The 24173-nt window shown below is 44.4% G+C and overlaps 1 protein-coding gene across 8 annotated transcripts in view; it reads left to right on the top strand.

Annotated features, from left to right (window-relative positions):
* LOC102179006 (coiled-coil domain-containing protein 162) overlaps window positions 1–22403 on the top strand; it is a 75432-nt gene extending 53029 nt beyond the window's left edge. For 3 of the 8 annotated variants that reach the window (XM_018053085.1, XM_018053092.1, XM_018053089.1), the window contains 10 exons: window positions 6529–6678; window positions 7248–7301; window positions 7978–8145; window positions 10243–10395; window positions 10638–10772; window positions 11365–11517; window positions 12712–12921; window positions 14625–14745; window positions 20358–20482; window positions 22213–22403. In XM_018053085.1, coding sequence (XP_017908574.1) covers window positions 6529–6678; window positions 7248–7301; window positions 7978–8145; window positions 10243–10395; window positions 10638–10772; window positions 11365–11517; window positions 12712–12921; window positions 14625–14745; window positions 20358–20482; window positions 22213–22335 — 1392 coding nt within the window. In that variant the 3' untranslated portion in view covers window positions 22336–22403. The remainder of the gene's footprint in view (window positions 1–6528; window positions 6679–7247; window positions 7302–7977; window positions 8146–10242; window positions 10396–10637; window positions 10773–11364; window positions 11518–12711; window positions 12922–14624; window positions 14746–20357; window positions 20483–22212) is intronic. The other 5 variants (XM_018053086.1, XM_018053087.1, XM_018053090.1 and 2 more) reach the window with 5 other exon arrangements.

Here is a 24173-nt window from a genome sequence, read left to right as displayed (position 1 = left end):
AAAAATGTTTGAATCAAAAAAATTTATGACTTTCCTTAAAAGGAAAGGAAATTCTTACGCATGCTTCATCATGGAAAACATTCTATTAAGTGAAATAAGTCAATCACAGAAACGTAAATGCTGTGTGATTCCATTTATGCGAGATATCTAATGTAGTCAGATTCAAAGAGACAGAAAGTAGAATGGTATTTGTCAATGTATAGGGTTTCAGTTTTGCAACATGAAAAGAGTTCTAGAGATTGATCACACAACGGTGTGAATGTATTTAATGCCACTGAACTGTACACTAAAAAATGGCTAAAACGGCAAATCTCATGTATATTTTACCATGACGAAAGCAAAAAAAAAGTTTGTGGCTTAAGATCTGCTTGTCCTTTATCTATATACTTCACCCCAACATTGAAGACAGGATCTTCTAGGAAGAAATATGGGTGTTAATAAACAGGGCAAGCCCACATCAGGCATAGCTGAAACCCAGGGTGCACTGATGAGCCTGGTACCAGCTGACGGTTGTCCAGGATGTTAGGTCTCTCCAAAAGCTGTGCCTGGTGGGCCTCAAGACTCTTCTGGATCATCTGTAGTGTCAGGGAGTCCACTCTCTTTCAGTGTCACCCCCCCACCGCCCATTCCTGGTAGCTCCTGTTTCTGGCAGCTCTTACTGAGCTGAATTTGGCCTCCCCACCATCTCCACCATGGATCCTAGTTCTTGTCCTTGGGACACCACAAATCATGGTTCTAACCCATCACAACAAGCCTTTAAATATCTGAGGGCAAGTCAGTCAGAGAAGCTCAGTTGGTGCCGTTGCTAGCACGTGTGAATCTTCTGTAAAATTACAAGTGGGATGGGCTCCAGGAGGACACACCCAAACAGGTGTTTCTCTGGGTGGCGGGTAACAAATTGTTACCCCTTCCTCTGGGCAGTGCAGCCTATATCAGGGACACAGACATGGAAATGAAGGAGGCATCATGGTCACCTGGCCTGGGTGCCCCTGTGCAGAGCAGACCACACTAGTGTGCAAGGAAAATCCAAGGCCCACCTTCCTTCCTTCCTTCAGACTGCACCAGCCTCCTTTCCTACAATCTGTCTATAGGAGTGCCCCACCCTCCTGGTCAGGCTCCTCTAATTTCATGGCTGTCTGACCAGCCTAGAATGTCCTTGTCCTGGGTGCTGTGCTTTGATTAGCGCCCATGAGTGTGCTGGATTTTGTCATAGGTGACTCATTAGGCTAATAGCCACCTGAAGCCCATACAAGGCCTTCAGGCATCCTGATGCTGCCACATTACTAGTCTTGTTCTTTTTCAGCCTGGTTCACTCTTTGAACCTCTTGAAATCTTTAAAAATCTGAATTTATCATCTAGCATACTCTGTCACCCTCCCGGGTTCACAGCAGCTTACCCTCAGTATCCTCATTGAAGTTTCTAATAACAAGGTATGACAGATGGGTCCCAAGGCAGTGCTACCCACTCTGGGTCCCCTCCACACTGAACAGTTGCTTTGGGCACAGTCTTGCACTGACCAGAAGCTCATTTGATTGTCCTGTCACTCAGTTCATGTTCTCCATTTGTCCAAAAGGACATCATGAGAAACCTTCTCAGATGTCCTGCCGAAACATTGCATCTGCTGTATTTCCTCAGGGAAAAGATTAATCTGATCTGACTATTTTTGAACCCATGTTAGTATCTCGTGATTTTTGCTTCCTTCTCCAAATTCTAGAACACCAGACTTTCACAATCAGTTCTAATATATTGGCCAAACTTTATGCCAAACACACTGGCCTGAAGTTAGAGACTGAGCTTTTTTTTGGAAATCAGAACTGAAATAGTCTATTTTGTGGATTTCAGAACCATTTTCATTCATATACTGAAAGTCATTCCCTCATTCAGCAAGTGTTTATGGATCTCCTTTTTTCTCAAGCAGTTTATTATAGATACAAATGTAAAGAGCACAGTCCTTGCCCTGAAAGAACTCATAGAAAAAGTTAGGTGAACCAGTGATATCCAGAAAAGGTACTTCACATTAGGCACTTTGATAAAGGCACAAATAGGGTGCTGTGTTAGCTTAGAGAAAGGGAAACACAACCTAGCTAGCGGGAGGAGGGATGGGAAGTAGTCCAGGAGGAATTCCTGGAGGAGATATTGTTTGAGCCAAGTTATAAAGCATAAATCAGGATTGACCAGATGAAAAAGGGCAGGGGAGGGAAGGCAACAGTCTAGGAAGGGGGTTCTAGCAGAGTTCAGAGGAGGACGTTGTAAAAGTAAGCAGGGCCAGATGCTGAATGGCCTTGTGTGTAAGCCTTATGAGTTTGGATTTCATCCCACAGTCAGTGGGAAGTCATTGAAGCATTTTGTCAGCAGAGGTAGGTTTTAGAAATATCATCAAAACACTGTGTGTGTGCCTGATGTTAGATGGATTGCTATGAGAAGCACAGTTACAGAAGCAGTTTGTTCCAGTAGGGACTTTGGCCATAACAAGGCCTGGCACCTGCCATCCTTCACCCGGGCTGGGTCTGCAGAAGAATCCATGGGACACTGTGATGCTTTTCCAGCCGATGCCATCCGATGCAGTTCAGGTTTAAGTGTTGGTGACACCTGGAGGGCACCAGGCCAACGGTCATCACTCTGGCTCTTATGGAACCCAGGGGCCTGCCTTGGAGGGGAAGTTGGCAGCTGAGGGCCCTTGGTGCTGCGCTTTGACACTGAGCTCTTAGTGACCAAGGAAGGCAGGATGAGCTGCAGAGCAACTTTTGAGAAGCAATTTGCTCCGAGACCTCATGGAAGGACTGTGCCGAGAGAAGCACGTAGGCTCCAGCCCCATGATAGATGTTTCTCTGGTGGCTCTGCTGATGCTCTGGGAGGCCGGGCACCATCTGCAGAAGCACAGATCATGTGCAGAGAGGGACTGCTGGGAACTGGGGGTCTCCCTGCACCTCTCTGTCACCTGTCAGCCATGGCTGCCTATCTGCCCCGCTCAGATATGGTCCACATTCCAAGTGCCCACTGAAGATGCCCTGGCTGGGCCCTTACCTCTCTGCCTGCCTGCACACTCACCCTCTGTGTGCCATCCCTTTGAGCTGATCTTTCAGCCCAGGCTCCTAAGGCCTCAGTTGAGCCATTGCAGGGAAGGAAGCAACACAATTTTTCTGGCCTCTGGAGATGCTCCAGGGAGTCCTGGCTGTTCTCACTTTTTTTGTATAACACGGACTCACCCTAGGCTTCCTTAACCTGGGCTGGTTCAAATAGCATGCTGGCTAAGAGAAGATGGCAGAGGGCCATGGTGGTTTGAGCCTGCGTTTCTGTTTGTTTGGGATCCTTTATCTGCAGTGGTTATGGAGAGTTAGTTTGAGAAGTGTGCCCTGCTGAAGAGCTGTGGAGGGCCTGTTGGCACACTGGCACTGCCGCCCAGGGCAGAGAGGTGTGAGTCAGTTGCGGCTGACTCCGAGCACTGGGCCCCACCCACCTGGCTGAGGTCACTGGCCACACCCTGCTGGCCTCCAGTGCAGTCTCATGACTTCTCAAAGCTTCAGGCTTTCATTGTACTCAGTCCGAGAAGTGTTTCCTTTGTGGATGCTAATCCATGTAGCCTTGGCCCTGTCACCGTAAAGAAGACAAGGTCCAGGGGATGGAATCTTGGTGTCCTTTGCCTTGGAGGCAGCAGCTGACTCTGGCTGTCCTACTGTTCACTTGTCAGGGGCAGAATGAATTGCTCTCACCCCCTTCAGCTGAGGGACCCCCTTGAGGAGGCCCTGGAGAGTGAGGGAGGGAGGCTGAGCACCACCCCTGACTGCCTGGCTCCAGCTCATAAAATCCTCCAAGACATTCCATTCCGTGTGTCTTGAGTGCATTCCTGCCAAGTTGCTGCAGTTGATAACTTTTACCAAAGCTTTGCTATTTTTTAATTAGTATATGTTTTATTAATACGTATATTTTATATCTAATTATTTTAATTATATATACATTTTGTGAGTATATTAGAAAATAGAAATATGTATTAGAAAATACACTCATTAGCTTACCCTCATTAATAACCACTATTGTTATTTTGGTGCCTTTCCTTCCAAGCTTTATTTGTAACTTTTTAAGGCAATGGCAACCCACTCCAGTACTCTTGCCTGGAAAATCTCATGGGCGGAGGAGCCTGGTAGGCTGCAGTCCATGGGGTCGCGAAGAGTCGGACACGACTGAGTGACTTCACTTTCACTTTTCACTTTCATGCATTGGAGAAGTAAATGGCAACCCACTCCAGTGTTCTTGCCTGGAAAATCCCAGGGATGGGGGAGCCTGGTGGGGTGCCGTCTATGGGGTCGCACAGAGTCGGACACGACTGAAGCGACTTAGCAGTAAACGAAATAAGATTATTCTATATGCCTTTCTGTTATGATGTACTTGACTATATGTTACAAATATGTTTCCTTGTCAATAAACATACATCCACAGCACAGTTATTGGTGGCTGTTTAGTATTTCCCTGTATAGATAAATGAGCACATTCAACCTGTTTTCCATTATTAAGCACTTTAGGTTGTTTCCAATTTTCTTTTCTGTTGGAAGGACTACTATACAGAACATCTGTTAACATATATTTTTGTATATAACTTTTATCATTCTCTAAAGATAAATTCCTAGAAGAGGCATTGATAGGTCAAAGAGCATGAATATTTTTAAATCTTTTCATAGACACTGCTAGTCCACCCTCCAGAATACCTTGCTGATTTCCCCTCCCATCAGCAGTGATGAGGAAACCATTTTCCTCATTCCATCAATACTGGGTTTTATCACTATGTGCCACCTCTGTTAATTTGCCTCAACAACTCAGCTGGCAAAGCCTGTCTCTGCTCTCTCTGGAGGCCAATGGCATGGAGGTTGCACTGATGGGACGGTGTCACCAGGATAATCAAATCAGAGCCAGGGGAACCACCCCAGGCTGGAAGGGAACCTAGTTTCTACAGCAGACTTCCAGGGAGCCTAGAGCTGGCCTGATACTGGAGGTGTCACAGGTAGTCATTGCATAAACTGAGCAGGCTGAATGTTGGAGTGGGCCCCACACACACGAACACACTTACTAATACGTGTAGAGGGACACATACAGACACATAGAGACCTATATGGATACTCACAGGTGGAAACACACACAGAGAGGAACAGACACACACAGACGTGCACTTGTGAATACAGACACACAGACAAACGGACACAGACACACTGGCTGATACAGACGTGCAGAGACACGAGCACTCCCGTGGACAGGCAGGTGCTGGTAAGGTGGGTCTGCCCTATTGCCCACATATTGGCTCCCATTTCTCTTGGAACCTAAGACTAAGTCTGCCTGGGAGGGGTAGACTTTTCCTCTGTTCCTTAATGGCCATTTCTTCAAAAAGGTGTTGAAAGGGAGGAAACGAGACAGCCGAGAGAGTGAGCACTATGGCCCTTTGACCAAGGCAAGAGGAGGTCAGATGCCCCACTTCAGAGGCCCCTCTGGCTCTGCTCCAGCCCCACTGTTCCCCACAGGAAATCCTCACAGCCGAGGGGATGCACCCAGTCAGATCCCTGGCTTCCCTTTTGGACCATGCTGCAGACACCTGGGGCCCTGGGATGCCCTGAATCCAGGGCCTGGTCCCCAGATCATCCTTCCCAGAGAGAGAGTGGACCTCACCACCTGTATGCACAGGCCTGTGGCGTAGACGAGGACAGCTGTGCAAGGGCAGGGACAGCTGGGGTGTCTGCTTACACATATACAACCCTCCCACCAACCAGTCCCACAGTGTGATGTGAGGGCAAAGGTAGGGAGCGACGAGGGCCAAACTGTAAACTATGATTGGGGCCTATTTCTCCCCCAAGTAACCATATCTCAGCACTGAACTCAGGGTTGTCCAAGAATGATAAAAATCAAACCTGGTCTCCCAAGTCATTTGAAGGTCTGTTTTTCAAAGTGAAAGAATTAAACATTTTCAGTTTAATAGTTAGTTTGACTTATAACCGTTAAATATCTAAGACACTTAGACATCCAGAATGTGAGCCTCCATTTGTACTTTTTTAAAAAATTGAAGAATAATTGCTTTGCAGTACTGTGTTGGTTTCTACCAAACATCAACAGAAATCAGCCATAGGTTTACCTATGTCCCCTCCCACTTGAACATCCCTCCCACCCCCCTCCCCATCCCAACCCTCTAGGGTGTTACTGAGCCCTGGTTTGTGTTTCCTGAGTCATACAGCAAATTCCCATTGGTGTTTGCACTTGGTGTAACACGGAAGCATACATGTGTTACTCTCCATACATCCCACCCTCTCCTTCCCTCCCCCCACCCAGCTGTGTCCATAAGTCTGTTCTTTATGTCTCATTTTTACTCTTATCCTTGACCCTGCGGATGTTAGGACCAGACCTGAAAGAGAAGCTTGCAAGGCTGACGCCAGTGTTTTTCTATGGAGGATGAATGGAAGTGGGTCTGTGAGCCAAAGCAACGTGTGCCGTGAGCAATCGTGTGGTGGCGCTGCCCTGGAGGAGCTGTTGTGAGTGATGCCCCTTTCCTTTCAGGTCACTTTCAGGAAAGACCACCTCGAGGCCTGCCTCCTTTCCCTGGGTTGTGATGTGATGGCCAGAGAACGCAGCAACTTCGAGAGCTACTCCATGTGTTACGAGCATATATTGGAGCACGTTAGACAGAAGCTCTGCCAGAAAGAGAAAGTATGTTCCCAGACAGATGAGAAATACATTGGGGAAGGTGTGGGTAGGGAGGCCCAGGAGTGACTCCACAATGTGAGAGGTGTTCTTAATGTAAGAATTGAGGGTAAATGGTACTCTCTGAATTTCTTTTCTTGTTAGCTTATTTTCTTGGGCTCTGGTCTTCTCAGCTGGGATGGTGATGGCCCCAGCAACACTGGTTGTATGCTTTGGAGGCTTCTAGTGGGGAATATAAGAGGTGAACAACAAGGCAGCTGGCCCTTTGGAGAAGATTCTCAGCTGACCTTCCCACTTAGCAAATACAGGGAACTTTGTGCTGTTCCTGGTCCAGCAAGAAGCCAGGATCCCTGAGTAAGCTGTCTTCAGGATGCACGTCGTGGGTCTCACTGATGAGACCGTCTTAAAATGAGATCTTATCCCCAAGTGCAGTAGGGCAACACCTACAGTCCTGGCTCCAGTTGGAGCTTGAGGATCTCAAAACGAAGCACCAGTAACACAAATAAGAGAAGTCTGGAGCATGTTGTACTGAATAAATGTTTGAGTTCGACGGTGCCCTGTTTTTTCCTCTTTAGGAACTGGACATTATACGAAGAGGTCAAAGTCCACCTGAAGACAAGGCTGGTCAGGTAGGCCAGTTGTTACTCTAAAAGCTTTCTTCATTTTTCAAATCTACAGTCTCTGCAGTGGCGAGACATGGGACATGCTGCTATCATCTTCTTGTGCCTCGTCCTGTAGAAATCCCGTCAATGACTGGTCCCCTGCAGAGACATCCCAAGAGTGTGTTTGTACTTTATAAGCAATGAGACTTTTTTCCCTTAGTTTTTTTTGGTGACTCTTGTTATTTTTTATTTCTTTGTTTTTTGTTGTTGTTGTTATTGGTTGTGGTGGTGGTAGCGGTGGGGGGAGGGGTGCTGGGGGGAGGGGTTTGTTTTCTTCTCAGGTCAGGATGCTATCTGAGGAAAACGTAATTAGGCTAAAGTGTCAAGGGAAGGCCAGTTTGGAAATGGAAGCCAAGACAGTTGAAGTATTTTCTCCATATGAAAAGTGCTGAAGTAGCATTTCTTCTGGATGCATTCATTTGTCAACCGTTTATTGAGCACCTACTATGTGTCTGAAACTGTTCTGGGACCCTTAAACCTTCCTTAGCTTCTTCTGTCTGTACTTGCACAAGACATTCACCTTCTTCATTGGACCCAAAGCAGAATGCCAATTCAACATTGCTATATAAAGAACTCTTTCTGCAGTGGCTATTTGGAATTCCTGAATTAGTTCCCATTAAGAAAAAAATATTTCTGCCTCTAGGTTGCAGAACTCAGTCACAATATGATCATGGAAATCACTGCCCTGAGAGCCCGACTCACGGATTTGGAGGAGGAGAATCTAAATCTCAAAAAGCAAATTAGAAAAGAAGTTCAAGAAGAATATGAAGCATTAGTCCGAGCTTTGTTTGTGACATGTTTGCACATCAAAGTAAGTGACCTGTGTGGGATGTCTGGACAGTCCCGTGGAGACCCGGGTGTACCTGACTCCCACGGTGGCTGTACAGAGGGATCGATAACAGAGTGGGCTTTGTGACAAGAGATTGTTGGGTCCAAGAATGCTCCAGCTCTAGGGTTTCGCTGAAGAGAGTAAGTCAGCGATGGGTGGTCATTATTCTACCAAAAGAGACACTGAATTTTAAATAATTTAGGTATATGCCATTTTCCTCACTCTACTGCATTGTTACTATCTGATTGCTGTTGAGGCAAGCGGGAGTTCTTCTCCTCCCAAACCCCAACAGTTTTATGTTACTCTTTTGTCTACTGAATGACCATCCAAAACAGGAGAGGGCAGTACCCTGGGCCAAGCCAAGCCCCAGTGTAGGTAGCAACAGCTACCTCCTAGAAGCTCACTGGGCAGATTCAGAATTTGAAACAGCTTTTGAAAATTTTACAACCCTCAAAACTCCCACTAGCTGGGCATATACAGTGTCAGGGAACTGCTGCTGCTGCTGCTGCTGCTGCTGCTGCTGCTAAGTCACTTCAGTCATGTCTGACTCTGTGCGACCCCATCGACGTCAGCCCACCAGGCTCCCCCATCCCTGGGATTCTCCAGGCAAGAACACTGGAGTGGGTTGCCATTTCTTTCTCCAGTGCATGAAAGTGAAAAGTGAAAGTGAAGTCGCTCAGTCTTGTCCGACTCTTAGTGACCCCACAGACTGCAGCCCACCTCAGTAAAGGTCCCCTCAGAAGAGGAGTGATGGGTGCACATGTGCCCACAGCACTGTGGAAGCCTGTCACTGTCTTATGACTTCTGAGCAGCTGTAAGATGGAGACCCATGCCTAAAACAGGGAGCCTGGTCAAGCTGCCCCACAAGTGAGAATTTCAGTACACCATACCTCCTCCAAGTCCCCCAAATCTGCCCCTTTCCCTGATAGCAGATGCTCCCCAGAGCCAGCCCCATGTGGGTCCTTCCATCACTTCCTCCTCCCAGGGGATTCCAGGGTGGTTCCTGGACTTGTTCCATTGAGAAGAGTTTCCACTGAGCCTCTCTGCCTTTATCTGGTTATTGCAGAGAGGACTGAACATTGCTTCTTACTGAAGTGTCCATAAAGTACAAGTGCTTACAAATACTAAGGGATCCAAACCAGCTTGCACTGGGCGTGGCACTGCAGCGAAGTGTAAGCAGACAGTGAAGCCTAGAATTTACTATGCCATCTTTCAGGTGTGAAATTGTTTAAAGTTTTCTTAGGTTCCTTTTAGCTTCTGTCAGATTCCAAGACAAGAAATTCTCTATTTCTCTCAGGCTCAACTAGTTGCACAAGCCCCTGGAGGTAGGGAACCCCTGTTTTATCCCAGGGTCCCAAGAAGGTGGTGAAGCTTATGCTGTGTGGTCACTAGCCAAGCTTTCTGCTGTGTCTCCTTGGCACTAACCTCCTGTTTCCTCTCCAGGGAAGTGGTTCAGAGGTGACAGGACACCCCACAGTCACTCCTTACACAAGATGCTGGGTCTTCAAGTTGTACTAAGCAGTGAGCAAGCTGTTTCACCATAAGCTGTTAGCCACAGCCACTCAGAATTAACGGGCTGTTTGATAATGAGATTTCCGCTGGAGCCTAGAAAGGAAGGCAGCCAGCCTGATTCCTTCTTCTAATGTGTCTATTTTAACAGAGTTCTTTGTTAGTGGCTCATGGATAGTGTCTTATCCGCTCAGATTCTGCTGAGTAAATCTCATAGCAAAAATCCCTAGGTTCAGATTCCCAAGTAACCCTTTGTGTGTGTTTCTGGTGCTGAGGGGGTTGAGGGGGAATGGGACGGTGATTTGCTTTTCCAGCTGTGACATCCCATTCTTCTGCCTCCTTGGTGTCTGACAACCACAGGCTCTAAGATGTGCAGAATGAAGCCCTGCAGATTGAGGACAACACTAAAGGACTAAAGGGGCCACAGGTGACACTTTCAGACAATACCCGATAGAGTAATTGTTTGGTTGATGATGTTTTAGTGTGAAATCATTCCTGAAAGTTGGGTTTTAGAAGGCAAAGTGACTCTTCCTCAGCTGTCCTTCCTAAACCTGAGTCTGCACTTGGCAGGAGAAGTTGGATGAGAATCAGCTTAATTTGATCCAGAAAGTGTGTGAGCTCATCGGCGAAGTAAGAACAGAAGGGATTGACAACATGAAAAGCCTAAAGAAGAAGTGGGGCTCTGCCAGGCCTGATGAAGAAATGAAAGAAAATCCAGCCAAAGTATGTGATTTCACTTAGAGTGGGGCATCAGCACTTCATCCTAGCGTCTGACCCTGCCGCTTGCTTGGGTTGCGTTCCTGTTCTGTTTCCCAGAGAAAGCCTGTGTCAGGCATTTTAAAAGGGCACTGGGGCTCACTGCACAATTGTCTCATCTTCTGGAAGGCATGTTTCTGACATTAGGATTTACGTCCTTCCGGAGAAAGGTGCTGGGGGCAACCTTTTCTGAAAGTGAGCCTTCTAAGCAGGAGCAGCTGCAGGCCTTGGAGCAGGACAACTGCAGCCTGGCCGCGCTGGTGCGCAAACTGAGGAGCCTGGGCCATTGGAGGCTGGTGGTGCAGCAGGCGCACTTCCGGGGCCAGCTGAGCAGGGCTGAGAAGGTGAGCACTGGGGGAGAGAGGCCCCGCGCAGCCAGGGGGAAGGGTGGCACTGGCCTCCCTGTATGCAGCTGCTGCACTGGTGTCAGGTAGCAAGACGGATGGACCATCTTAAAGAATCTGACAGTTGCAGATTTCCTGGGAACTGGTAATATCAGAGCCTGGGGAGGAATAGGAAAGAGCCAGAAGCAAATGGCAAAGAAGCAAATGAGAGGACGGATCAGAGAGTTTAGCACAAGGAAAGGGAAAAGATGGAGTTGGCAAACTTCGTCAAAGCACTGCAGATCTTTGGGTTTCAAACATGATTATCGGTGGGAAATGCGCTAACAGTAAGTTGAAAGTCTGTTTTAAGGAAAATCGAAACCAAAGCACATATCAATAGTGGTTTGGAAACTTTGACTGTTTCCGAAAGATTTTATTTATGCTGATCTGTCACACTGTTCTTAACTGAAATTAAGGAGGCAGTGGCCAGCGGGAGCTCTATGCTTCCAGAAATTTCAAAGAATGATGGATGATGGTTCAGAGACTGCTTATGAAACTGAAAATGTGGAAAAGAAACTCATATCCTACCTTACCGTGTTTGGGATGTTCACAGGAAGCTGTGCAAACGAAAAAAGAGGGTTTGAACATCAAGCTAATGGCAGAACGAGAAGTGGTTTTATTTCGTCAACAGCTATTGGCTCTAAGGCAGGCCCTGGCTAGGGCTCATGCGGACAATGTGAAGATGTGCAGGCGGCAGGAGAATCAGGTATCTGAGCTCAGAAGCCCTCCTCCTCCCTCTCTGTGAACACGTTCTGGCCAGGAGACACGGCACTGAGCTGCCTGTGGCAGTCACCAGAGCGCCGCAGTGTGAAGCTGAGCAGACGGCACTGCTGGAGAAAGACGGCCTGGACCCCAGCTTCCCTTCTCCCTCCTTTGCAGCCCAGAGACCAGGGGCAGTGGCCAAAAGGCTTTTGTTGTTATTCATATTTGGCTAAAAATGGTGAAATACTGCTCATATCTAAGATTGATCTCTCTCTCTGTGTTTCTCTGAGTATTTTTTTTACCCAGAGAGCATCTAGGGGTCTGAGTCTCTGCCTCTAACACCTTCCTTTCATGCTCCAAGCATGTTTTCTATGAGTGTGGTCCAGCCATCAGCATTATGCCCCAAGCAGAGAGTCTTGGTTCCTTTCCTGGTGACCCACACTAAATCTTAATTTCAGAAGTTACTGTTGCTCTAAAGAACTGGCACCAAAATAAAGGCTTTTAAAAATCTATGCTCTTAATAACTGTGCCAACCCTCTGAGCATAAATGAAACAGAGACCTTAGATTTAGAGAGACAAGAGCTGAGTTTAAATAACAGCCTAGGAAACAGCTTGGGCATATTTTAAGACATAAAATATAATCTGTTCCTTTTGGACCCTAGTTCCTTCATTATGGTGTGCCAGTGTGTTATGATATATAATTATGTGAGGTCACCCTACAAAATATTAATCTTCATTATTAATATAATATTGTAAGTAAGGATCAACCTTCTGGTAACTGTTGATTAGAAAAATTTCAGAACAGAACCAAATTATTACTGCTCTTTTTAAACCATCTGCATCCTGGCTTTTCCCAGGTTTTTTTAGAAGTCAAAACAGAGGCAAGATTAGTGCCTCCCTTGCCCACTCTCTGTACGTATTGCATCACCACGTTCTCCCCAGTCCAGCCCTTCCATTGCTACCACGTGATAAAGGTGTAGTGACATGCAGATGCAGTCTGTAGTAGGAATGACTGCTAGGTCTTGCTGCTGGTTGGCACAAGACAGGACAGAATGGCTGGGAGGTGGTACCTGAACCCAGGAACACTTCACACAATTCTGCCCCTGGGTTTTAATTGAGGGGACAGTTGTGTTGGCCAATGTTTCTGCTGAGAAAGACTGTGTGCCTTTCTCATTTCCTTTGGCTGTTTCCTCCACAGGCACAATTGCTGCAGGAGCTAGAACACCGAGTGACCCAGGAAGCTCTCCACAGGCAGCAGCTGGGTCTAATGAAAGCCTCCAGCATGGAGAAGCTCTTAAAGGATGTGGAGCAAAAGGAACAGCACCTGCAGCTCCTTACTGAAGATGCCAAGAGGGCTTCTAAACTGGGCCAGCTGCAGCAGAAGAAAATTCAGAGAGAACTCCGACAGGTAACCCCAGTGAGAGGTAGCAAGTCAGGGCGCACCAGCCAGAGTGGTTTCCTTCTTGTCACGCTCTCCACACCTCTCTTGCCTCCACAGCGGTGTTCCTTACCTTGGTCACTCCCAGGAACAGCAGGGAAATGGAAATGTCTATACCTGGGTGATTGTTCAGGCTGCTTGTGAGCAAAGATGATGACTTGAGTGCCATGAGGCCCAGAATCTTGGCATCTTTGTCATCCACTTGGAAAGCATATTTCCACATGGCTCTAATCTTTGAGCTAGGAGGGATCTTTTAGAAAATCCTGACAAGTAATCTGGAAAAACAGCAAGTATTATTGTAAAGGAATTTTATTCATGGTGTTTCTGGAATTGTAGACATAAAAAGGAAAGGCTGAAGTGGTTTCCAGACCCAGTATGTTCTTCTTCGATATACCCCACAGCAAAAAAAAGAAAAAAAAAGAAATAATGTACATGTGGGCTAGTGTAAGTTCCAACAAAGGAGACCACAGAATGAAATTCAACACAAAAGGAAAAATAAAAAAACCAAAACAGCACTTTCTGGGGCAGGTGTTTCACACATATTCATTGAATAAATAAGTCAATTAATTCCCCAGATATATTAGCAAACAGAAATCAGAAGGTTAAATGATTGATTGTTTTAAGTGCTCAAGGAAGTCAGGGGAATTTTACAAAATACATGACCAAAACCTGTATCCTCTCAGAGTTCAGGAGGCCAGAGTCTGAAAGCAAAGTGTGGGCCCCTCCGGGAGGCTTGGGCAGAACCTGCTCCCTGGCACCCCGGCTGCTGGCGCTGACCGCAGTTCCTGGTGTCCCTCCACACGCAGCTGCAGCTTTCCGTCCAGCCTTCTTCCCTGAATCTCTCTGTGCGTGCGTCTGTGCTTGCTCCACTGTTTATAAGGTCATCAGCATTCAATCTACGGCCCTCCCTTTAATCCAGTATGACTTCATCTTAACTTAATCACGTCTACAAAAACTATTTTTCAAATAAGGTAGCATTTTGAGGTTCCAGGTGTCCATGACTTTGTGGAGACACTATTCAACCTGTTACACTATTACTATTTCATAATTAAAAACAATTAGGAGATGATAAAAAATAAATTTAAAAAGAAAAAAATGCCTGTGATCTATGTAGACGAGTCACTTTAGACATAGAGACTCTCTGGCCAGGGGACTCTGGGTCAGGGTTGCAAGGGGAGAGCAAACATGAAGTTGTCTTCTGGATGTGGGCCTTGTGTTAGGCCTGGAGATGGTGCTCAGTGCATTCCCTGCAGATGATTAGTTGAACTTAGAGGTCTGGGAGAGAGATCAAGTCTTTTCTTGAAGCCATCAGGGGTCCCACAGGCACTGGGGCTTGGCCTACAAAGTCCTCTGTAAACTGGTTCCTCTCCCCTCCCCACTTCTCCTCTGACAAAACATAACTTTTGTGAGTAAACTTCTATTATAAGAGGATAAAGTGTTCCAAGGGCTGCCTCTGTTCCTCGCTGATTAAGTTCTTGACCTTACTGGTGCTCCTGATTTTCATAAGGCTCAGTTCAGCCTGACCAGGAATTTTTTGAAAACTTATATTCCTGGGATAGCTTTGGACCCACACTCTCCCTGGCAATCCCCCTACCCCACCCTTCATCAGTGAACTGATGGAACAGTTCTGCTTCCCAAAAGCATTTCTGCTTCCCAAGCACTTTTCCACTCAGGTGAGAAGCCGGCTTGCCCGTGAGCGTAGCGTGAAGCTGGATGCTTTCCAGTGGGTAGAAGAGCTACAAAGTCAGCTTATTGATGCTGAGCAATCCTCCACCCAAAGAAACTCACCTGGCGGTAAGGATACCCTCTCTCTGGGTAGAATAAGCTCCTAGGGTCTTGGGTGGGGATTGAAGGAGGGTACTGGGGACTAATGATAACATTCCAGTGGCTATGAAGGGAGTGCTTCATATTTGTTGAATGAATGAATGAACCTTTATTCTCATTTGCAGTTAGAACTTTCTATTTTAGTTCACCTTGGAGTATTGATATATTAAAAGGTTTCAATCATAAAAACTAGTTCAAGTTGAAATATGTCACCAAAAGAAGACTGAGTACATCACTAGATTCTGAAGCAAGCTAACACCTTAGGAGAATAGAGGAGCAGAATTTGCCATCCTAATGTGTCTCTTTGGCTAAAGTTTTAAGCTGATTATTTTTAAGAAAAAGCAGACATGGGAAGGGAGTTACCCATTTGTAAGAAATGTTTACAGTTTTAAGAGCATCTCTTTCTTCAGTACAAGGAAGAGATGGATGACCAAATCTCTAGAAATTTATCTGTGGAAAAGACAAATCTGTGTAGCGGTGTGACCCTCATTTACTGTGCTTTTCCTGGTAACCTCTCATAACTGACTTTCCCCCATCCTTAACATCTTCTTCTGTCTTTAGCTGAGGATGGCATTTAAGTTGAGCGCTTCAGGAATGCTGCCAGTTACTCAGTTTTCCTAGGTCTCGCCCATGTGTTTGTTGTTGTTCAGTCACTAAGTCATGCCTGACTCTCTGTGATCCCGTGGACGGTAGCCTGGCGGGCTCCTCTGTCCTCCACTGTCTCCTGGAGTTTGCTCAAATTCATGTCCGTTGAGTTGGTGATGCTATCTAACCATCTTATCCTCTGCTGTCCCCTTCTCATTTTGCCTTCAATCTTTCAGAGTATTTTCCAGTGAGTCAGCTCTTCACATCAGATGGCCAATATATTGAAGCTTCTGCTTCAGCAATAGTCCATTCAGTGAATATTCAGGGTTCATTTCCTTTAGGACCGACTGGTTAGCTCTCCTGCAGTCTAAGGGACTCTCAAGAGTCGTCCAGCACCACAAAAGGAAAGCATCAGTTCTTCAGCCTCAGCCTCCTTTATGGTCCAACTCTCAAATCCATATATGACTACTGGAAAAACCATAGCTTTCACTAGACAAGACCTTTGTTGGCAAAGTAACATCTCTGCTTTTTAATATGCTGTCTAGGTTTGTCATAACTTTTCTTCCAAGGAGAAAATGTCGTTTAATTTCATGGCCACAGTCAACCATCTGCAGTGATTTTTCAGTCCAAGAAAATAAAACCTGTCACTGCTTCCACTTTTCCCCCTTCTATTTGCCATGAAGTGATGGGTCTGGTTGCCATGATTTTAGTTTTCTGAATGTTGAGTTTTAAGCCACCTTTTCCACTCTCCTCTTTAACCCTCATCAAGAAGCTCTTCAGATCCTCTTCACTTTCTGCCATTAGAGTGGTATCACCTGCATATCTGAGGTTGATATATCTCCCAGCAATCTTGATTCCAGCTTGTGCTTCTTCCAGCCCAGCATTTCTCATGATGTACTCTGCATATAAGTTAATTAAGCAGGGTGACAAAATACAGCCTTGTAGTTGTTGCTAAGTCACTTAAGTCGTGTCCGACTCTGTGTGACCCTATAGATGGCAGCCCACCAGGCTCCCCCGTCCCTGGGATCCTCCAGGCAAGAACACTGGAGTGGGTTGCCATCGCCTTCTCTGACAACCATGTAGTACTCCTTCCTAATTTTGAACCAGTCTGCTGTTCCATGACCAGTCCTAACTGTTGCTTCTTGACCTGCATGGAGGTTTCTCAGGAGACAGGCAAGGTCTCTAAGAATTTTTCCACTGTTTGTTGTAATCCACACAGTCAAAGTCTTTAGTGTAGTCAGCGAAGCAGAAATAGATGTTTTCTGGAACTTCCTTGCTTTCTCCATAATCCAACAAATGTTGGCAAATTAAGCTGTTGTGTGATTTTCTCTTGTTAATCTCATATCAATTGAATTCTTAGACCAGCCAAAAGAAGAACCTAGAAGGGTAAAGAAAAATTTCTTCCTTCCTGACAGGATACTAGCGACCACATTTCTCAGATGTTATTCATAAAGCACATTATGATTCTTGGGTCCCAGGGGCTTGAGGAGTCCTATGGAAATGACAATCAAAACAGCACTCTGGACAACACAGTCAGTGAGCAGCAATGGAACAGAGGCCAGAACCTGGGATGTCTCTAAACTAGCTTCCTCTCATGTAAGATGAGGACTAAGTAAATTCCGAGTTCTCTTTTAGGTCTATCAAAGATATCAATAGCCACAATCAGCCTATTGTTAATGTCAGCTAGGCCTTTCCTTTCTGTTCCATAGCACAGCCTGGTGGTTGACAGTATGGACTTTGAAATAAGACAGCCAAAGTTCAAATCCTGTCTCTGTCACTGCTAGCTGTGTGACCCTGGACAGGTTAATTTACCTCTCTATAAAATACCTACCCCAAAGATGAATCCTGAGGACTCTATGAAACAGTGTGTGTCTGCCACAGAGTGTAGTAACACTAGGTCATTGTGCAAATGTTTGTTATTATACTTTCATACATGTGTGTCCTCCTTTAGCTGTGTTTTCTTTTGGCCACTTAACAGTGGTGTGAATGATGTGAGGAAACACAGTCAGAAGCAGAAAGATCATTTTTAAAGGTCAAGATAGTTTAGGTTTTCTAGGGAAAAGGCTCGACTTGTGACTTCCGTGGTGGCTCAGACGGTAAAGCGTCTGCCTACAATGAGGGAGGCCTGGGTTCAATCCCTGGGTCAGGAAGATCTTCTGGAGAAGGAAATGGCAACCCACTCCAGTACTCTTGCCTGGAAAATCCCATCGATGGAGGAGCCTGGTGGGCTACAGTCCATGGGGTCACAAAGAGTTGGACACGACTGAGCGACTTCACTCACTCACCCCCTCCCTGCCCATTCTTGTGGCCTGGGCCATAACAGTGGGACTGGCGTCCCCCACCCAAGCCCAGATGCAAAGAGTGTCAAGAGCACCTAAGGGCCCTATTTTGACCAATCACCCTGAGTGATTCTGTACCTCCCACTATCCTCTACAGACTCCCTGGGGTTTTCTGTTTCTCCCTTTCCCCTCTGCCTCCAGCCTAGCCAAACATCTTTTAAATCCTTCTCTGAGTTAACATGTCCAATCAAACTGCCATCTGTGTCCTCTAAGACCTGCGCATTTACAAAGGAGGGCAAGAGTCAGGCAGGAGGCACATGGGGAGAACCCTAATTACCAGGATAGGAGTGCTGCAGGAATGAAAGAGAAGCCTCTTTTTCAGGAAGCAAAAGTAGAAGTTACTCCCAGGTCTCAGCCCCCATCTGCCCCCTTCTGCAGTGATGGGAGGGGGTTTGCATGGGAGGGGGTTTGCTCAGGAATTTCTACATGTTGTCTGTTGAATAAGAAATGCACAACCTAAAAGTTGTGATTAAGTTTTATTTGAAGAGCTTACTAGAGTTTTTGCTGAAAAAAAATCATGTAGTTGAACATCAAAAGATTACTGCTAATCACAAAAAAACAAGTTAATGACTTTAGTGTTTCTCTATGTGCAGGAAGATGCAAGAATCTTATGAATAACTGAGTGGTCTTTCATTGTATGTATACACATATATGCCACGTTATCCACTCATCTGTTGAGCACTTAGATTGCCTTCATGTCTTGGCTGTTGTAAATACTGCTGCTATGCTATCTTTTCAAATTATAGTTTTCTCTGTGTATATGCCCAGGAGTGGAATTGCTGGATCATATGGCAACTATTTTTAGCTTTTCAAGGATCCTCCATACTGTTTCCCATAGTGTCTGTACCAATTTACATTCCCATCAATAGTGTAGGAGGGTTCCCTTTTCTCCATACCCTCTCCAGCATTTATTATTTGTAGACTTTTTGATGGTGGCTATTCTGACTAGTATAATACCTCAGTGTAATTTTGGTTTATATTTCTCTAATAATTAGCAGTGTTGAGTATCTTTTCATGTATTTGTTGGTCATCTGTGTGTCTTCTTTGGAGAAATGTCTGTTTAGGTCTTCTGCCCATTTTTTTATTGGTTTGGTTTTTTGTCATTGAGTGTATGAGCTGTTTATATATTTTGGAAATTAAGCCCTTCCTTGTCAATCATATCATCTGCAAATATTTTCTCTCAGTTTGTAGGCTGTCTGTTTTATGGTTTATTTTGCTATGCAAAAACTTAAAGTTTGATTAGGTTCTATTCGTTTATTTTTATTTCTATTGCCTGGGAAGACTGACCTAAGAAAACATTGCTACAATTTCAGAGAGTGTTTGACTATGTTCTCTTCTGGGAATTTTATGGTGTCATGCCTTATGTTTAAGTCTTTAAGCCATTTTATTTTTGTGTATGGTGTGAGGGAATGTTCTAACAACTTCGTTGATTTACATGTAGTTGTCCAGCTCTCCCACCACCACTTGCTGAAAAGACTCTCTTTTCTCCAATGTATATATATTCTTGCCTCCTTTGTCAAAGATTAACTGATCATGGATGCGTGAGTCTATTTCTGGGCTCTCTATTCTGTTCCACTGATTCATGCAGGCTTGATCAAGGTTTGTTTCTTGAAGACTGATTTCTCTCTGCATCTCTGAGCCCTGAGCATGCTGGGAGCAGACAGGAAGTAGAGCCCCTTGGGAAGCAAGATGTCTGTCATCTCTGTAGCTTCCATCCTCTGTCCAAGCTTACATGGCAGGAGTGGGGAATGGAGAGGGGACTGGGCTGACTCAGGTCATGTGACCAATTTTGAACAAATCACTGAAGCCAGAGACTGAGATGCCTGGTGGGCTTAGGCCCAGCTCACATGGAGCTGAGGGGAAGGTCAGCTCACTCTCTCCTCTTCACAGCAACTAGTTTATCTTATTTATTCTTAATTGAAGTATTATTGATTTACAGTATCATATTAGCTTCAGATATACAACATAATGATTCAGTATTTTTATAGATTATACTTTTTAAAAAGTTGTTATAATACAGCAACTATTTTAAATCTTCATGGTCTCTGCAGACACTGTCCTCCTCCCCTATCAGATGGGAACACCCTCTACTTCTTGTCCTCAGCCTACCTAAACCTAAACTCAGCTGCTTCTCCTTCCTTCCTGTTAAAATGGAAAAGGTGTTCCTTTTCCTCCCTGGGACAATCACTGTGATCAGCGTCCCATGGGCTTCTGTCTCAGGGGCCTTGAGCTAATCTTTGTCTACTTCCTGTCTATACATTCATATTTCCCCCCCATCTATCCTGATCTTGCAATGAACAATGACTTGTTGAGCATGTATGTGCCATCAGCATAAAATCCACCATAAAATCTGATCAGTTGTTTGAGCCAGAAATCTGAAAGCTATTCTTCCTTACCCTGCATACCCAACTAATTACCAAGTCCTATTAATGTGAATATCTCAGTCTGTCTACTTCTATCCACAGGTCCAAGTAACCCATCATCTCTTTCACTTGGTCATAGACACTCAGGCAAAAGACACTATCCATGTTTTGACATCTTCACTCAAAACTGATGAAGCTGAATCAGATACCCATTTTAAGCTCTAAAATTTTATGAATTCAACCTAGACCTGTACATTGCAACCAGAGATATAATTTAACATTTTTCACATTACAGGCCTTATATCCCAAGCTCACTACTCCCTAAGTTCTGCTTCCACATCATCCAGACACACCCAGCAACACCTTTTAAAGACCCAACTCATGGGCAGCAAAATAACAAGGATTCAAAGGCCAAAGACTGTAAGTGATGATAAATTTGATTATATGAAACAAAAATGTAAATATGAAATCATGGATTTAGGGTCACTTCAAACTTACATTAAAAAATTGTGTATCAAGATCTTATCTCAATGGTTGGATCTTAGAAAATAATATTCTGGGTTTCTCACTAAGGGAATTTGTCCATGAATTATTGCTGAATCAACATGTTACTGCAGGAAGGAGGGTCTAGGGTTTCCTATTCTGCCATCTTGATGGCATCACTCCTCAATAATAAAATTCTAATGTTGAAACAAGCCCCAAAGCACTTACTCAATTACAATTCAGTAAATGGGTGTAAGTCAGTACAACACCTGGACATGTTCTCTCAATTTTTTTTTTTTTCAATCATCTACAGTAATTAACTAGCAGTGCCACAGCCTTTGTGTTCCCTGGCAGAGCAGAAATAATTTCAGAAGTCAGCCTTAAAACATGTGAGAAATGCTTGGAATACAGATTAGGTTGAAGTATAGCACATATTTGAAGAATTTAACTGTTTTACCTCTTAGTTTATTGTAGTTTATTGTAAGACACCATTTGAATCCCCTTTCACCACCTTCTCTATGCTATTTTAATAAGTATTACACTCTTTGCTCCACTGTTTTTCAGAATCCCCTCCAGAGAGGTATATATATCTAATCAACACTTAAGAGTGCCTCTCCTCTTACCTTGAGAAAAGTTAAGACGAAAAAATACAATCATTCTGTCAGAAAATACGCCATCCTAAGGCCTCTCTTGAAGCCAATGGTCTAGTTATTGGACCAAAAGTTTGTTGCAGTTAAAGGGAGACACACACAGAGGGAAGAAGCAGGTCAGGAACATACCCAACTGAGAACCTTGACCAAGTAGGGCTACATTATCAATGCCTACCTTTTGCTTGACCCACCAATCTCTGTGCAATCATCTTTCACCAAAACGTGACATTCTACTATGTCTATTTGCTTCTGCAAAAGCCCTTTCCAAAAGGAAGCGATGTTCTGTTGACCTGTATGGGACCACAACGGCTTTTAAGCTTTACTCTATCCCCACTTCACTCCCCAAAGCAAACGTTCCTTATGGGGCAGGTTGCTGATCACAACACTTATGGCTGAGAAAGCTGCTAAGGAGCTAAGTACATTAGCGGAGATGCACTAGGTTTCAGATTTAGAAGGGTTATGGTCTGAGACCAATTGTTGGCTACATTATCAAATAAATAAACTGTAATAAATAAGGAAGTGTCTTATGGGCCCATTGGCTTGTGTAGAGTGGAGACCACAGGCAAAAAGCCTGAGGTCCAGAAAAGTCACGGAATCATCTGGCACCTCTTCAAATCTAAGGTCTGACTTCTTAAACAAGGTCTATGAGACAAGTCAGATAAACACAGACTGGGAGGAATTTATAGAGGGCTGAAATATAAGACCACCACTGATTTTCTTTCAAAAGTATCACTGCACTAACATAAATGATAAAACATTAAGGAATTTACTGATTTCTCCAAATATGAGATATCTTTCCTTCCTTAGCTGGACATGGCTTTCCATTAATGGATTCATCCCTGACTAGTTCCCTTTATAAACAAGAGGCAAAATATGTATGACAAGGCACACTAAATGGTCTAACCCAGACTGAACCAATGATCTTGGTCTCATTAGTAACAGTGACTTGTAATGATGCTATAATTATTCATCATCTTTTAAAAAGGCTCTAATACCTACTTAATAATTATTTTGCAGGTACCTATTAAACACAAAAGAACGGACCATATCTTCCTACCCAATGTGGCAGATACTGTTCAACTTCCAGCTTTTCAAGTTCAAACAGCTCCATCCAGAACCCCATTTAGACCTGATTGGTAATCATATAGCCTTTTCCCAAGTTTTATTTCTATGAGCATTTGAATGAATAAAAATGATTCTAAATTCCATTAAGCCTTTTATCTAAATTTTAGCATATGTGAAGATGGTATGGAAGGACTGAGATGATGATATGTTGAATGTCCCAAGTGAAGTAGGATTTGACCCTAAATTTTAACAGCTGATTTGCATTTCTACATCCTAAGCCTTGCCTAGGTCAACCAAGCAGCCTCTTAATATGGGTTCTAGTTACTGATTAGGTGGGAGGACCAAGAGAGAGGGCATTGCTGGCCAGACATATTTATTAACAAGTGAAAAACCAGGTCAGAGACAAATCTAAGTAAATTTCAAAGCACTTATTTCTATTTGTTTCACTTAAGAGCACCATTCTCTCAAGTCTTTTTATTCTTCCTACAAACAGCAAAACCCTCTTCAGATTTTTATAAAGTCCTAATCCTAGTCTTTTTGTTGAGACAGGAAAATTTATCTCGGGTAAAGGAATAAACATCAATAAATAGATAAATGGAACAGAAGAGACCAGAGAAACATATTAACTATCTAAATGCACACGCAAATTTATTTCTGAAACAAAAAACACAAGGAAGGTTGATGACTGAGATCAAAACTAAAAAATCAGCCATGACCAGGTAAGATACCACTGAAGTTTCTCAGGTCCAAATTCACTCTTCATTGTCTTCTATCAAGTAATGAATCTGGACCCTGCAAACATGTCTTCTTTACCACCAGGCAGGATGTTAAGCTCTGTCAGTAGAGGGTGCTGGAGGAAGAAGGGTTTCTCTTGGGTTCTGGGCTCACCTAGGCAGGCACCTGCCGCTTTTGCAGTGCTGACCTCCAGTGGCGCATGCAGTTTCCTGGTGGAGTGCTGTTGGCATAGCACCTCCTGTGAAGCGCTCCCCTGGCCCCCTGCCCCACCCTTCACAGCTTCAGTGAACTCCTCTGCCATTCAGCCTTGGCCACACCTTCTCCAATCAAGTGTGGATATAAGCTCAGGAGGGGAGTGATGCACAAGGGTAATGATGAAATAACAAGTGGTAATAGTAAGTGGAAGGACAAAGAAAACACTCTGGTATCTGCTGGTAGGAAATGGAAGGCAATCTCAGAGTTAAAATTTTCAAAGTGGAACCCTGGGCGCAGGTGTGCACTTCTGTTTGCTCTAGAGAAACATTCACACATATAAGCAAAGTGGCAGGTACCAAGGTATTCTTTTAGAAAACAAAAAAATCTGCAAATTACAAACAGCCTAATTGTTCTTCAGTGGGTAGATACTTACTATAGTCGTAACTACATGTACCAACAGAGAATGTAAGAATTTGGCATAGCTAATAAGTGAAAAAAAAGTTGCAGGAGAATAATAAAAATCCATATCATGTATTAAGGGTATATTTAGTTGTGTGTATATAAATGCTGAGGGGGAGAGTTTACCACCAAACCAGTTCTAGTAATTATCTCTGGAAAGTGGAGAAAGACAAAGACGGGGAAGGGGCTGGGATTATCAAAGCACTTTACCTGTTAGTTTAAGAAGAAAAAAAAAAAAATTTGTTACTTAATTAAAAATGAAGACTTTAAAAGTCCTATCTTGAACTTTTACTTCTGGCCAAGATGAAATGAGAGACTGGATATACCCTGAAACAAATGAAGAACTAGGCAAAACACATTAAACAGTGGTTTTCAACACACTGGACTTCAGCCAGAGAACAGTGACCCTTGGAAAAAAAAGGAAACCGCCAACCCAGCTTACTGCCTTGAATTTCTAAGGCAACACCTAGGCAGAAGTCGGTGGGCTTCCCTGAGTTGAGGAGATGGAGCTGAGAGTTAAGGGA

Source organism: Capra hircus, chromosome 9 (genome assembly GCF_001704415.2).
Source record: "Capra hircus breed San Clemente chromosome 9, ASM170441v1, whole genome shotgun sequence".
Classification (NCBI taxonomy): domain Eukaryota; kingdom Metazoa; phylum Chordata; class Mammalia; order Artiodactyla; family Bovidae; genus Capra; species Capra hircus.
The sequence above is the reverse complement of the archived record's forward strand: the minus strand, read 5'-3'. Positions and strand labels throughout refer to the sequence as shown.